General features: G+C 37.5%; 1 protein-coding gene across 4 annotated transcripts in view; it reads left to right on the forward strand.

Moving 5' to 3' along the window:
- The window catches only part of SMIM14 (small integral membrane protein 14), a 127,138-nt gene that overhangs the window by 16,131 nt on the left and 95,645 nt on the right, over positions 1-15,362 (forward strand). For 3 of the 4 annotated variants that reach the window (XM_030314006.1, XM_032593004.1, XM_030314007.1), the window contains 2 exons: positions 1,452-1,564; positions 9,148-9,248. In XM_030314006.1, coding sequence (XP_030169866.1) covers positions 9,230-9,248 — 19 coding nt within the window. In that variant the 5' untranslated portion in view covers positions 1,452-1,564; positions 9,148-9,229. The remainder of the gene's footprint in view (positions 1-1,451; positions 1,565-9,147; positions 9,249-15,362) is intronic. The other variant, XM_030314010.1, reaches the window with a different exon arrangement.

Raw genomic sequence — 15,362 nt, forward strand, 5'->3', positions numbered from 1 at the left:
TCACTCAGCGTAGTTCTTCATAGGCAAATGCCCTGTCATCTATTCCCTTTCTCTTTCACAGTGTCCATCAGAGTCTTATAAATGTCAAATGCTCAGTAATTACCTGCTGATTGATTATGGTAGGATATTTGGCTAATAAAGCACATTGTATGAATGTATACGGAAAAGTATAACCAAAAGCAAGAACACTTGAAGAACTATGGATCTTAATTATATTTAAGTGTTGGTGTCGCATTTAACAAAAAAACTTAATTTTTTTTTTTTGAGAGAGAGAGAGTGCAAGTATGAGCACGAAGGGGCAGAGAGAAAGGGAGAGAGAGAATCCCAAGGAGGCTCCAGGCTGTCAGCACAGAGCCCTAGGCAGGGATCCATCTCACAACCTGTGAGATCACTATGTGAACTGACATCAAGAGTCAGATACTTAAACAACTGAGCCACCCAGGCACCCCAACAAAAATATTTTTAAACTAAAAACTATTCTTAGGGGGTGCCTGGGTGGCTCAGTTGGTTAAGCGTCCGACTTTGGCTCAGGTCATGATCTCGCGGTTCATGGGTTCCAGCCCCGCGACGGGCTCTGTGCTGACAGCATAGAGCCTGGAGTCTGCTTCAGATTCTGTGTCTCCCTCTCTGTGTCCCTCCCCCATTCACATTCAGTTTCTCTCTCTCTCTCTCAAAAATAAATAATAAGACATTTTTTAAAAAAAACTAAAAACTATTTTTTCCTAGGAAAACCACTAAAAGCATCTCCTGAGTACACTGATGACTTCAGAAATGTTGCTTGAAGCATATTTACTATTAATATAACAAAAACAGTTAAAATGTAAAATCTCAGTTAAAAGTATTAGATGCCTGTCTGTTGCATTTGAAAAAGTCTGCCTTACATAATGTCAGTTTAGTGGTTCTCTTGTTACTTTTTTCCTCTCAGAATATGAGTTTAAATGTGTACCTTTTGGATACAAGAAAGAAAATCAAAGAATCCCCTCTTAGCTCTCAGTCTCTGTTTTACACATTTTTATTTTGCATTATTTTGTATTGTGCAGCATCTTGTCAAAATTTGTGTAGGCAGGGATTGTTTTGCTTTACTGAAGGGAAGTGGGCATTTGTTAAAATCCTCAGCATACTAGGAAATAGAAGGTAAGGACTTTTTGATTGGTTGATTATTTTATTAAGATTTAGTATATTAGTGCAATGCACAATTTACAGTTAACAGTGGATGATGATGATGTTGAAGAAGAAGAAGAAGAAGAAGAAGAAGAAGAAGAAGAAGAAAGAAAGAAAAGAATGAATGAGTGAAGAATAAAAGAAAATACTTTATAAAAGTGGAAATTTAACTGATGTTGTGATTCATAGACATTATGCATAATGTATAGAAGAAGGGATAGTATGAATCCTTCATTTGAAGTAATCATTTTTGGTGATTAAAGTCTAGTGAGCTGCTTTTTGCTTTTCAGATCATCTTCCTCCATTGCTGCTACTAGTCCCTCTGCACAGTTCATTAAACTACGGTCTGAAGTCAGAAGGCTGGAGTGACTTTATTGTTCTCAGTTTCCTCATCTGTGAAAAGGTAATAATAATAATTTTACCTATTGCATTATTGTGAATTACATATTATACCTAACACACAGCACAAGAGCTGGCACATCAAAAATACTCAACTATTGCTGGCTAATGACCATCAGGTTTTATTTTAGACTGTCCCTGATGATCTATCTACTCTGCTTATAAGTAATTGGTGTACAGAGTCATTCATAATTTAATGGCAGTTGCCACTTATGTGATTTCCAGTATTTGGGTGGAGAACTATTTATCAAAGCCAAGGACTGTGTGTTCTTTTTCTGTGTCATGTTTATTCAGTCATTAAACAACCACAGTGTCTGTCTTATATTACTCAGTAGTCCTATGATTTAATTGTTGAAAATGATATCAGGTCCTAAATTATGTTTGAAAGTAGGGTCAGTCTTCCAGTAGGAAAAGCAGGCCTCCACCCATATAGATCATTCTGTTTGGGAAAACTTTGTCCTAGATTTTGTCCCTGGTTCAGATACAAATACATTGGTTTCAATAATTTGAGGGTAAGATTTCTTTGCTTTCCCACTGTGCTTTCAAAATATTGTCAAAAGCTATCTCCTTTTCATTCTTATCTGCTGGATCTAACCTGATCTTATGTTTACTCAAAACTTTTGCCCTAGTCCTAGACAACTTACATTTAAGAACTGAAAATTTTTCATGGGAGGGTTTCCAAATTCATCCCATTTCAATTCATGTGGGATGCTACAAAATATTTCACTGAACATACCAATTTATTCATTAATACCTCTTAAATTTCCCCATTGTCTCATTTTAGACATTAACCATGGTGCCTTTAGCTTGGAGTTAGGGGAAACTCCAGGATTAGATGTTTAAATACCATAAAATCATTTTCTGGACTCTGGTCATACTCTTGGCCAACCACAGTATGATATAATAGTAGTTGGAAGTTTAGTCAAACATTTTACTTTCAAATAAACAGCTGTTTTGAGGATGGTTCTAATTGGAACTGGAACAGTTTTGACCCCCTCTTAAGTAGTAGGGTTCTGCAGTCAAAATATTCTGCTTATTATGTTTCCCCTAAATTAGGTAATATTACATCTTTTTTGTCATCCTTTATTTCCTTTCTTATCTTTTATTTTATTTTATTTTTTAAGTTCATCTATTTATTTTGAGAGAGAGAGAAAGGGAGGGAGAGAGAGAGCATGTACAGAAGCACGGAACTAGCTTCAGGGCTTGAACCCACTCTATTAATGGTGAGACCATGACCTGAGCCAAAATCAAGAATCAGACACTTAACCAATGCCAGCTAGGCATCTCTCATTTCTTATTCCTGATGATACCCTAAATGCATGCCCTGATTTTCTTAGAATATCTTTTGGGGAACTCCTGGAAGGCTCAGTCAGTTGAGTGGCTGACTCTTGGTTTTGCTCAGGTCATGATCTCACCATTGTGAGGCTGAGCCCTGAGTTGGCTCCAGGCTGAGCATGAAACCTGTTTAAGATTCTCTCTTTTGGGGCACCTGGGTGGCTCAGTCGGTTAAGCGGCCAACTTCGGCTCAGGTCATGATCTCGCAGTCTGTGAGTTCGAGCCCTGCCTCGGGCTCTGTGCTGACAGCTCAGAGCCTGGAGCCTGTTTCCAATTCTATGTCTCCTTCTCTCTGACCCTCCCCCATTCATGCGCTGTCTCTTTCTGTCTCAAAAATAAATAAACGTTAAAAAAAAATAAGATTCTCTCTTTCTCCTGCTTGTGCACACTCTCTCACTGTCTCTCTCTCTAAAAAAAAAGTATAGTTTCTAAGAATACTTTTAGTTAATGTGTAATATCTATACATGCACTATACATGCAATAACAGTAATAGTTAAACAGTGTTTTATTGCTTAAGAAGACTCACAAGTTTCAAAATGATGATCCTTACAAATTTACAGCCTATTTTAAAAAAAAGAATGTGTCGATGGCATTAAAATAAGGATTGCATCACAGCAAAGTTTCCTTCAATGTCAGGGGTCCAGAGAGGCCAGGGTAGGCTGCTTTGTTTGCCCTCCATAAGGGTTGAGACCAGATGAGGTTTCTTTCTCAGATCAGGAAACACAGATGTGTACACAGAATATCATGGAAGCAAAAGGTCCAAATGGAATCTTAGGTGGAGTTTATTGCATTTTACTGGTCATGTAGATGTATTCCTGCTAAACAACCAGTCTCAATAGCAGAGCTGAGACCAGCTATAAAGCACTGGTCTCACTGATGTTAGTAATCCCTTGTTGACAAAGTGGTACAAATCACAAATATACCAAAACTCCTCAGACCCATGGTTACAAAACAACACTATTAATCAATGTGTTTCATGCCTTGACCAGGGGGTCAGTGCCATGCAGGAACTTTAGCAAAACAGTTCAGGCTCATTTCTGCCCTGTTGGAATCAACTGTTGGAGTACAGTCCACCACCCTAATCTGTGGTCAAAACCTTTTTACAACAAAGCAATTATCCTTATTTTTATAGAAATTAACTTGCCTTAGAATTGAAAGTCATACATAGATTCTAGACATTTGCAATAATCAGTAAGGAGGTGATAGGAATTCAAGCAGAAACTAAACCACTAAATAATACCAGCATAAATTTTTATGCTGACTTTATAATTCTTCTGCTTCCCTAATCTAGAACTATCTGAACTTTATTTTTTTATTTTATTTTTTAAAATTTACATCCAAATTAGTTACCATATAGTGCAACAATGATTTCAGGAGTAGATTCCTTAGTGCCCCTTACCTATTTAGCCCATCCCCCCTCTCACAAACCCTCCAGTAACCCTCAGTTTCTTCTCCATATTTATGAGTCTCTTCTGTTTTGTCCCCCTCCCTGTTTTTATATTATTTTTGTTTCCCTTCCCTTACGTTCATCTGTTTTGTCTCTTAAAGTCCTCCTATGAGTGAAGTCATGATTTTTGTCTTTCTCTGACTGACTAATTTCACTTAGCCTAATACCCTCCAGTTCCATCCACGTAGTTGCAAATGGCAAGATTTCATTCTTTTTGATTGCCGAGTAATACTCCATTGTATATATATACCACATCTTCTTTATCCATTCATCCATCGAGGGACATTTGGGCTCTTTCCATACTTTGGCTATTGTCGATAGTGCTGCTATAAACATGGGGGTGCATGTGTCCCTTTGAAACAGCACACCTGTATCCCGTGGATAAATGCCTAGTAGTGCAATTGCTGGGTTGTAGGGTAGTTCTATTTTTAGTTTTTTGAGGAACCTCCATAATGTTTTCCAGAGTGGCTGCACCAGCTTGCATTCCCAAGAACTATCTGAACTTTAAAGTATACATCTGCTGAAACATTAATAACCATGATCAATCTATCATTAATCATGTCTACCTCTTCTTAGTCCAATTTTCCTCTGTAGGAATAATGTCCTGTGAAACAAAAGCCAAAGATATAGCCACATTAGTATTTTTTAATATAGTCATAGTTAGAACTCTCAACTTTATTCATTCATTTTGAGAAAGTAGACCACTCTTGGAAGGTTGTCTGTTTGTTTTTTTCTCTTCAGCTCATTTCCTGGCTCTTCAAAAGAGAGAAGGTTTTGGCAGGGTCCTTCAGCTAAGACAGAATATCATTCTCTCTAAGCCTCACTAGAATTGTTAGATTTCGCCCTGTTTTGTAAAAGGCATTTTTTGGCTCCTTTCCCCTCAGCAATAATTTTACTTTTCTTTCATTAATCATTAATTTTAATCCAAACCTTTCTTCCTAAAATTCTCTCTGTCCCAGCCAGTAGGTTAGTCCATGTATCTGATAACAAGATGAGACATGTTTGGATTTGCCTTTCAGGCTGTTCCAAGTGTAGGGGATCAGACTAAGTAGAGAAAATGGGGCTATCCTGTCTCCTAGGCAACAAAACATTTGCAGAGTTAGTCTTATCTTCCAAAATGGGGGAAGGGATAGTCTATCCCATCAATCTCATTGAAATTCTTGCATTAGGTTTACATTGGTAGACATTATCTTGTTTTAGATTATCGGCCTTGGGAGCCCTTAATTTTATATCCAGTCTAGGGATGAGCAGCCCAGTTCGTTTGTTATGGACTGATTGTTTGTGTCCATCCCCACCCCCCAAATTTATTTCAAAACCCTCCCCTGGGGCACCTGGGTGGCTCAGTCGGTTAAGCCTCTGACTCTTGATCTCAGGTCAGGTCTTGATATCAGAATTGTGAGTTTGAGTCCCGCATTGGGTTCCACACTGGGCATGGAACCTACTTAAAAACGAAAATGAAAACAAAAAGCCCTCCCTTCAATGTGATGGTACTGGGAGGTGGGGCCTTTGGGAAGTGATTAGGATTGGATGAGGGCTCCTTCCTCATAAATGGGATTAGTGCCTGTATAAAAATCATGAGGGAGATTATTGCTATCTGCTCTGTGCCTTGTGAGGATGCAATGAGAAATCAGTAGTTTGCAAACTGGAAGAGGGCCCTCATTAGAATTCAAGCATGCTGACACTGTGATCTCTGACTTCGAGCCTCTAGAACTATGAAAAATAATTTCTGTTGTACATAAGCCACTCAGTGTATGTATTTTGTTGTAACAGCCCAAACAGACTATGACAGCATTAAAAAAGAAAATCGTCATAAACTATGGAAAGTTTGTCTTTGTTTCTCTATTATCCCCCACTCTCTTTTCCCTACTTCCACTGTAAAAGCATAACAATTTGTCTAATAGAGACCCAACTTCAGTCTCCCTCATGTTAAGATGCAAAACACAAGTTAGAGGTTTGTAAACAAATCCTTCAATCCATTGTCCTCCCTGCATCTTTTAAAGTAGTTGTTGTGTTTAGTCCAGTTATAATTGCCTATTAATCTACTCCTTAAGGGGAAAAAGGAATATGATAAGCCCAGTCCATTGAATGTGATGTTTCTTTGCCCATTGTTGTACCATGTGGGCAAAGAAGTGAGTACTTTGATCTGAAGAAATGTAACTAAGAGGGCCAAACTGATACAATATTCTTGTTCTAGCTTTTTGGTAGTTTTTTTAAATGTTTATTTTATTTTAATTAATTAATAAATTTATTTATTCATTATTTTATTTTATTTGTAATATTTTATTTATTTATTCATTTATTTATTTATAATATGAAATTTATTGTCAAGTTGGTTTCCATACAACACCCAGTGCTCATCCCAACAGGTGCCCTCCTCAGTGTCCATCTCCCACCCTCCTCTCCCTCCCACCCCATTCATTTATTTCTGAAAGAGTGACAGAGAATGAGCAGGGGAGGGGCAGAGAGAAAAGGAGACATAGAATCCAAAGCAGGCTCCAGACTCTGAGCTGTCAGCACAGATGCGCTGGAACCCATGAACCATGAGATCATGACCTGAGCCAAAGTCAGATGTTTAACCGACTGAGCCACCCAGGCACCCCAACTTTTTGGTAGTTTTAAAAACAGCAGCCTCAGTCACTAGGCATGTGAAACCAAATCCAGAATATGTATCAAGTTCTGTCAATATCCAGTTAAGTTCCCTGGAGCAATAGATAAAGGGTCAATATTATTTACTTGCCAGCTATGCACTGGACCTTCTCCCCTGGGAATACTTCCAAAGGCTAATTGTAAACAGAACTGTTATTAACAATCTGAGTTTCAGTGAAGGCCACTGGTACATTTTATCATGTGGTCCATTGCTACATGGCTTGAGTTCCCTAATGTCAACTCATTTCATTGACCCACGTTGATTTGCATAAAGTTTCTTTGGTGAGCAGCAACATGTTTCACTTTTGTTTGTCTTTGGAACTTACATAAAGATTTTCAAAGAGTGGTACTCCTTTTATCATCCAACCATTTCTGTCCCACTTACTAGACCAAATTGTGAATCTGCTGGTAATAGCCCAAGAGTCAGTATACACTCAAAGAGCAGGACTTCTTTTTGTATCCAATTCTACCACTGACAGGAATACCACATATAAATTAGCCCCCTGGACCCACTTGTTCCTCTCTTCTTTCACAAGCATTTTGCCGTTTACTGGACACTGGTGGGCCACTGCTTTCCATGATCTTATATTCTGGAACTGCTACCAGTGAACCAGCTTGACTGCCTGATATCCTTGAATAATCAATCGGTTGAAATGAGGGACCCAGTTCTGCAATAGCAGTAGGCAAGGCCTGGCTTAAGTAGCTCTAAAGATTCTCATTTTCCATCTCCAATTAGTGCTGGTCAAAGAGACAATTAATATATTATTCCTTTTTTTAATTTAGTTTTTAAAATATTTTTTAATGTTTATTCATTTTTGAGAGAGACAGAGACAGAGCATGAGTTGGGGAGAGGCAGAGAGAGAGGGAGACACAGAATCTGAAGCAGGCTCCAGGCTCTGAGCTGTCAGTAGACAGCCTGATGCGGGGCTTGGACTCATGAACCGCAAGATCGTGACCTGAGCCGAAGTCAGGCATTTAATTGATTGAGCCCCCCACTTTTTTTAAAAAAAATATTTTTTTAATGTTTACTCATATTCCTTTTTAAATTTTACCTGGTAGGGATAGAAATTTCTATTAAAATTTTTATCTATGCCAATTATACATTAATGTAAAAAAATAGTTCTACAACATACATTTTAAAAATCACACATTCTAAATTTTAACCGTATTTTAATTTTTATACCTTCTATAGTAGCATTCCATATCCCTTAAATTAATTCTATCACTCTCAGAGGCTGATTAGCAAGCCTAGCTAGTATTGTACATTGTACTCCCGTATTCAGTAGACCTAAAAGTTTATTTTTTACCTCCAGGCCATTTTATCCAGTCTTGGTGTTCATCTGATATACTAAAACAGAACATGAGGGAAGATCCAAGTGATTATCTTGAGCTGAGTATTATAAGAAACATGAGCTCATACAAAAAAATGATTGGATAAAATACCCTCCAGACAAACATTTTTTAATTAGCGGTGAAGGTTGCATAGGCTAATTGACTCTTCATTTATTACACACTTAGATGTCTTACTGACAGGAAGGATTCTCAAAGATTGTCAGTGTGTAATGGTGTAACAAGATTTGATCAGAGAAAGTACTACTGGAAACGATACAGGATTTGTTATAGAATTTGACTTTACACAACTGTGAAAACTGGTTAAGTAGTTTCTATATGGCTTTTACTTCTGTGTCTGGTGCTGGGCCTGAAGCCAGCATGGCAGGAAATCCAGATGGAAAAAATGAAGTGGGGAGGGGCAAAGATAAACTGGAACCCCTGAGGACAAGCTGGAATCTGCTTAGGTCCCTTACCACCTCTAAGCCTCTAACTTCAGTGATGCATTAACTAGCAACAGAAGCTAGTAAGTTATGAAGCTAAATGCGCAGCTGACCCAGGAATCAGAGTTAGAGAAGCTAAAGGAAGAGATACTTGGGGCACCCGGGTGGCTCAGTCAGTTAAGCGTCTGACTTTAGGTCATGATCTCACAGTTTGTGAGTTCAAGCCCCGCGTCGGGCCCTGTGCTGACAGCTCAGAGCCTGGAGCTTGCTTCAGATTCTGTGTCTTCTCCTGTCTCTCTGCCCCTCCCATACTCATGCTCTGCCTCTCTCTCTGTCTCTCAATAGCAAATAAACATTAAGAATTTTTTTTAATAAAAAAAAATAAAGGAGGAGATCCAGCAGGAGACAAAGTTGCTTTGGACCCAGCTGCTGCATCACACCTCCACCGTGAGCCAACAAATCAGAGACCATGGGTGTGAACTACAACGGTAGGTAGTACCTGTACTAATCCTTTGAGTGTAAAAAGAAGATGATAATGGGTGAGTTATATGGTTATATGGAGAGTGAATTATGTCTCAATATTTTTTTTTAAGATGGCTGCTTTTTCACCTTTGTCTTCCAAATCTCACCCAAAATGTCTCTTGTGGTCCAGGCTAACATGTAAATATGTAAGGAAGAAAATTTCTGGAAATAAGTTCTTGCTTAACTAAGTTAACACAGTAAAAATCCACCACAAATGTTTTCTGTTAGCTTATGTAAATTTTGTTTAAAAAGTAAACTTTGAAGCTAGGTGGAGAATCCATGCCTTAGCTCTAATGAATCATCACTGGATATAAGTAAAAGGTTCTACCAATATCTTTGCAGTTTAAAAAATGGTATGTTTATACAAGAAAATATAGGACTAAATAATACTGAAAAGTGTTGCATTTTTTATCTGTAAAGAATAATATGAAATATTACTGTATTCAGAAAAATGATTTTTGAAAAAGCTTATTTATTTTGAGAGAGACAGAGATAGTGTGAGTGGGGGAGGGGCAGAGAGCGAGAGGGAGAGAGAGCAAATCCCAAGCAAGCTCCGCACTGTCAGCACAGAGCCTGACATGAGGCTCAAACTCACGAGACTGTGAGATGATGATCTGAGCCAAAACTAAGAGTCGGACGCTTAACTGACTGAGTTACCCAGGTGCCCCTAGGATACATGATTTTTAAAAAAATAAATATAGCTTACTTCCTGAACATCTCTCAGATGCCAGAGCAGATTAACCTATGACTATTCATATTCAGGTCATGAGATGACAGGTAGCTCTGGTGGACATTAAATAAGTATGATGATAATGAGTTTAGAAATTAAGTGATGCATGAGTTTTGCATAGACACATTTCCCAATCAGAGGTTGAATCTATCAAAAAGATGGGAGAAAATAGTCTTTTCAAAAAAAAGGTACTGGGACAACTGTTTCTCTGCATGCAAATGAATGAAATTGGACCCCTAATTAATAATATATAAAAATTAATTCAAAATGGATCATATCCTAAAAGCGAAAGCAATAAAACACACAGAAGAAAACATAGGGGTAAATCTTCATGACATAGTTTCTTAGGTATGACCAAAACACAAGTGACAAAAGTAAAAATACATAAACTGGACTTTATCAAATTAAAACTTTGAAGCGTTTCACTTCAAAGGACAAAGAAGTGTTGCTTCCAAGGACACTATCAAGAAAGTGAATGGATAACCCTCTGAATAGAAGAAAATATTTACAAATCATATATCTGATAAGGGAGTTGTATATGAAATATACAAAAAATGCTTACAAATTAACAATAAAAAGACAATTTGATTTAAAAAAATGTGTAAAAGAGGAGTGCCTGCCTGGGAGTGGCTCAGTCCCCACTGATTTAAAAAAATATGTAAAAGAGGAGTGCCTGCCCACTGAGTGGCTCAGTCGGTTAAGCTTCTGACTCTTGATTTCAGCTCAGATCATGATCTAGAGGTTCATGAGTTCGAGCCCCATATCAGGTTCTGCAATAACAGCATGGAGCCTGTTTGGGACTTTCTCTCTCTCTGCCCCTCTCCTGCTCTCGCTCTCTCTCAAAATAAATAAATAAAATGAACTTTAAAAAAATGGGTGAAAGATATGAATAGACATTTCTCCAAGGAAGACATGCAAATGGCCCATAAGTACATGCAAAGATGTCCCACATAATTAGTCATTAGGGAAATGCAAGTCAAAATCACATTGAGATACGGCTTCATATCCAATAGGTGGCTAAAAAACAAAAGACAATAACAAGTTGGTAGAATATGGTACAGGAATGCAGAATGTATGTGGAATGCATGGAACTCTCATACATTGCTGGTAGGATTGTAAAATGGTATAGTCATGTTGGAAGACAGTTTGATAGTTATTCAAAATGCTGAGCTTAAGGTTAGCCTAAAATTGCCCCAGCAATTCCACTGCTAGGCCAGAATAGGCAAATCCACAGAAACAGAAAGTATAGTCGTGGTTTCCTGGGGCAGGAAGAAGGAGGTGCATGGAAAGTGATTCTTAATGCTTATGTGGTTTCTTGTTGGAGTGATTAAAATGTTCTGAAAGTAGATAGTAGTACTGATTGCACAAATCTATGAATATACTAAAAAGTATAAATTGTGCACTTTATACATTAATGTATTGTATACTTCCGTAAAATTTGGTTAGTATATCAAACCTCCTTCAGGTGGGCACCTTTGTGTGACTAGCACCATGAATGCCTAATAAACATGTATTTCATACGGCAAAAAAGGCATTTGGGCAGTGTTGCGATGGTAAACAACTGGCTGGAGGAGGTGGGAGTAGCCCTTGATTTGTAGCATTTGCCAATGTCCATGGTGTAAATATTCCTACTATGCCAACTTCAAGCTACTAGTGTGACATCACTGAACTTGCAGCTGAGAAGAGATAGGCACAATTGATTCTCATTGGGAAGGAGAAAGTGTGAAGTGGCTCTGGCAACCACTAGCTATTGATAATGTAAGTTTAATAGATACATGGAAAGAATAATAGATAGAGAATCAGAAATACAGGGCGCCTGGGTGGCTCAGTCAGTTAAGTGTCCGACTTTGGCTCAGGTCACGATATCACGGTTCATGGGCTCTGTGTTGACAGTGCAGAACCTGCTTGGGATTCTCTCTCTCTCCCTCTATCTCTCTGCCCCTCCCCCACTTGCATATTTTCTCTCTCTCTCTCTCTCTCTCTCTCTCTCTCTCTCAAAATAAATAAATAAACTTTATATAAAAAAAGAATCAGAAATACACTGTTGCAACATGTACCTCCTGAAAGACTGTTGGGAACTTCTCAAACTTCTGATTTAGACACTGATCTTTAGACATAATGCAGTATATTGAACTCTTGCTTGTTAGGATGATCAATAATGAACTCTTCACAGAAGAGCGAAAAGCAAAGTTAAATAAATTTAAAAATATCACGTATTGCTATGAAAAACACCCAAAAATAAATACATTTTTGAGGAAATACAAGTTATGGATCAATGTTTACAAAAGTATAGGGGAAAATATAATAAACAATAACAATGACTTAGTTTCAAAAACTATCAATATATGGTTAATCTGTACTGATAATGCTCTTTTTCTCACCTATACTACCATCCATTTTCCTCCTCCTGATTATTTTGCAAATTCCAGACATCATACTTCGTCTATAATATTTTATTATGTGTCTCTAAAAGAGCTCTATTTTTTTAAGATTTTATTTTTAAGTGATCTCTACACCCAACATGGGCCTCAAACTTACAACCCCGAGATCGAGTCACATGCTCCACTGACTGAGCCAGCCAGGCACCTCAAAGAACTCTACTTTTAACATAGTCACAGTAGCCTTACCATACAGAAAATATTAATATAAATTTCTTAATATCATAAGAAATCCAGTTAGTATTCAGAATTTCCCGTTGTCTTATAATTTTTGACAGTTTTTTCAAATAAGGATTCAAATAAAGTGTATAAACTGTGATTGGTTCCATGGAATTTTTTTACAAAGGCTTTTTGTGCTCAAAGAATTTTGAAAAACTTTTTTTTGCACTAATAATTTCAAGTTAATATACAAGAGTATATTGGCTTCAACAATATAGCACATGGCCACATTCACTACCCCTACTACCAGAAGTTTTTCAGTCAAATCCTTAACCTCTTATCATTTCATCTATAAATCATCACTGTGCATCTTTAAAATATAAAAATATCTTAAAGTTTAACAAAAACCACAAAACTATTGTCATGTCTTAAAAAATATCAATATTTCTTTGATATTATTAAATACCCAGTTAGTGTTCATATTTTTCCAACTTTCCCCTAATTTTTTAGCAGTTGGTTTATTCAAGTCAACATCCAAATAAGGTTTACGTATTAAATTAGCTTGTTGTCTCTTAAGTCTCTTTTTATCTATAGGTCTTTTTCATCTTTTTTTTAAGAAACATGATAGTTTGTCCTATAGAGTTTTGTATATTTTAGATTTTGCTGTTTATATCCTTGTGGTATTATTATATTTGATCTGATTCAGGTTAGGTTTTTTTTCCCCCCAAAATACCTGAGGTAGTGATGTGTGTTCCTATTACATCTCAACAAGAGGCACAAATGTCTGGCTATTTCTCTTTTTGTGATATTAAGATTAATCAGTGGTTCAGGTTAATTAATTCGATGGTCAGTTTAAGTATTCTTTTTTTTTTTAATGTTTATTTATTTATTTTTCAGAGAGAGAAAGAGCATGTGCATGAACAGAGGAAGGGCAGAGGGAGGAACACAGAGAAACCCAAGCAGGCTCTGCACTGTCAGCACAGAGCCTGATGCAGGGCTCGAACTCACGACCTGTGAGATCATGACCTGAGCCGAAATCAAGGGTCAGAAAATTAACTGACTGAGCCATCCAGGTGCTCTGGTCAGCTTCAGCATTCTATCAGCTTTTTATGTAAGGGTGTTAACAACCATTGATAATCACTGCCTATATCCATTATTTCACTGGAGGTTGCAAAAGGGTAATATTCTAACACTATCATTTCTTTTTTATTTTTTTAGCTGAAAATTTTTAGTTGAAATTTTCTCTATAGAGATAATCTTTCTTTTACCAGTGATTTATTCCAAGGTATAGTTAATTTGGTAAAAATAGGATAAATGCTTGATTCTTTCTAATTATTTAATATTTTCATGATGGGCTAGTTCCCTGGCATTTTTCAAAGGCAACCAAAGAAGTTAAAAACTTTTTATTATTATTATTAGGAGCATATGAACTTTAATACATTTGATATGTTGTAATCCAAATTATTTAGCTTTTTGATCTCAAATGGATCAAAAAATGACAAATCTGTGGGTCAGTGGTCAAGTTGGATCCTAAGTTTTTCTTCCTTCCTTCCTTCCTTCCTTTCTTCCTTCCTTCCTTCCTTCCCTCCTTCCTTCCTACCTTTTTCTTCCTTCCTACATTTTCTTTCTTTCTTTCTTTCTTTCTTTCTTTCTTTCTTTCTTTCTTTCTTTCTTTCTTTCTTTCTTTCTTTCTTTCCTTCGAGAGCAAGTGAGCCAGGGAGAGGAGCAGAGGGAGAGATAGAATCTTAGGCAGGCTCCACGCTCAGCACAGAGCTTGACTGTGGGACCAATCCTACACCACCAGGATCATGACTTGAGCCAAAGTCAAGAGTTTGACACTCAACTGATTGAGCCACCTTGGTGCCCCACTCCTAAGTTCTTTTAGTATGATTTTTGATAACTTTGGTGTAATAAGATGTTCATGCTCATCTTGTACTTTTCCTGTTCCAAACTTGCAAGGAACCCTGGTTCCTGTTAGTGGGAAATGATTTTCAGAGACCATAATCTAGGTGTTTGGGGTGCTCATTGCCATTGAGTTGGTTATTGCTTCTAAGCCTTTTCAGTGGTCTACAGATTTTTTTAATGTGCAATGGGGGGGGGGGAGGGGAAATCTGAGCAATAAGATTTAGTCTGAATAGAATAGGTGGAAATTAGAGATATGTCATCTTTCTACCATGTACCATCATTTTGTCTTTTTAAAGATGCCTGAAATCTATTTTTTTATTAAGAAATTTTTTAACGTTTATTTATTATTGAGAGACAGTGAGACAGAACATGAGCATGGGAGGGGCAGAGAGAGGAGGAGACACAGAATCCGACGCAGGCTCCAGGCTCTGAGCTGTCAGCACAGAGCCCGACGTGGGGCTGGAACTCACGAGCCATGAGATCATGACCTGAGCCGAAGTCGGTCGCCCAACCGACTGAGCCACCCGGGCACCCCAAGATGCATGAAATCTTTAAAAAAATCTTAATTAGCTTTAATGTTTCAGATTTATTTGGACTTGAAAAATGAATTAGAAATTATGAAATTACTTAGCCGACCTTAATATTTTTTAAAAATGTTTATTTTTTTAATATATGAAATTTATTGTCAAATTGGTTTCCATACAATGTTTATTTATTTTTGAGAGAGAGCAAGCAAGTGGGGGAGGGGCAGAGAGAGAGAGGGAGACAAGATCTGAAGCAGGCTCTGTGCTAACAGCAGGGAACCTGGTGTGGGGCTCAAACTCACAAGCCTCAAGATCATGACCTGA

The sequence above is a fragment of the Lynx canadensis genome, chromosome B1, assembly GCF_007474595.2.
Source record: "Lynx canadensis isolate LIC74 chromosome B1, mLynCan4.pri.v2, whole genome shotgun sequence".
NCBI lineage: Eukaryota > Metazoa > Chordata > Mammalia > Carnivora > Felidae > Lynx > Lynx canadensis.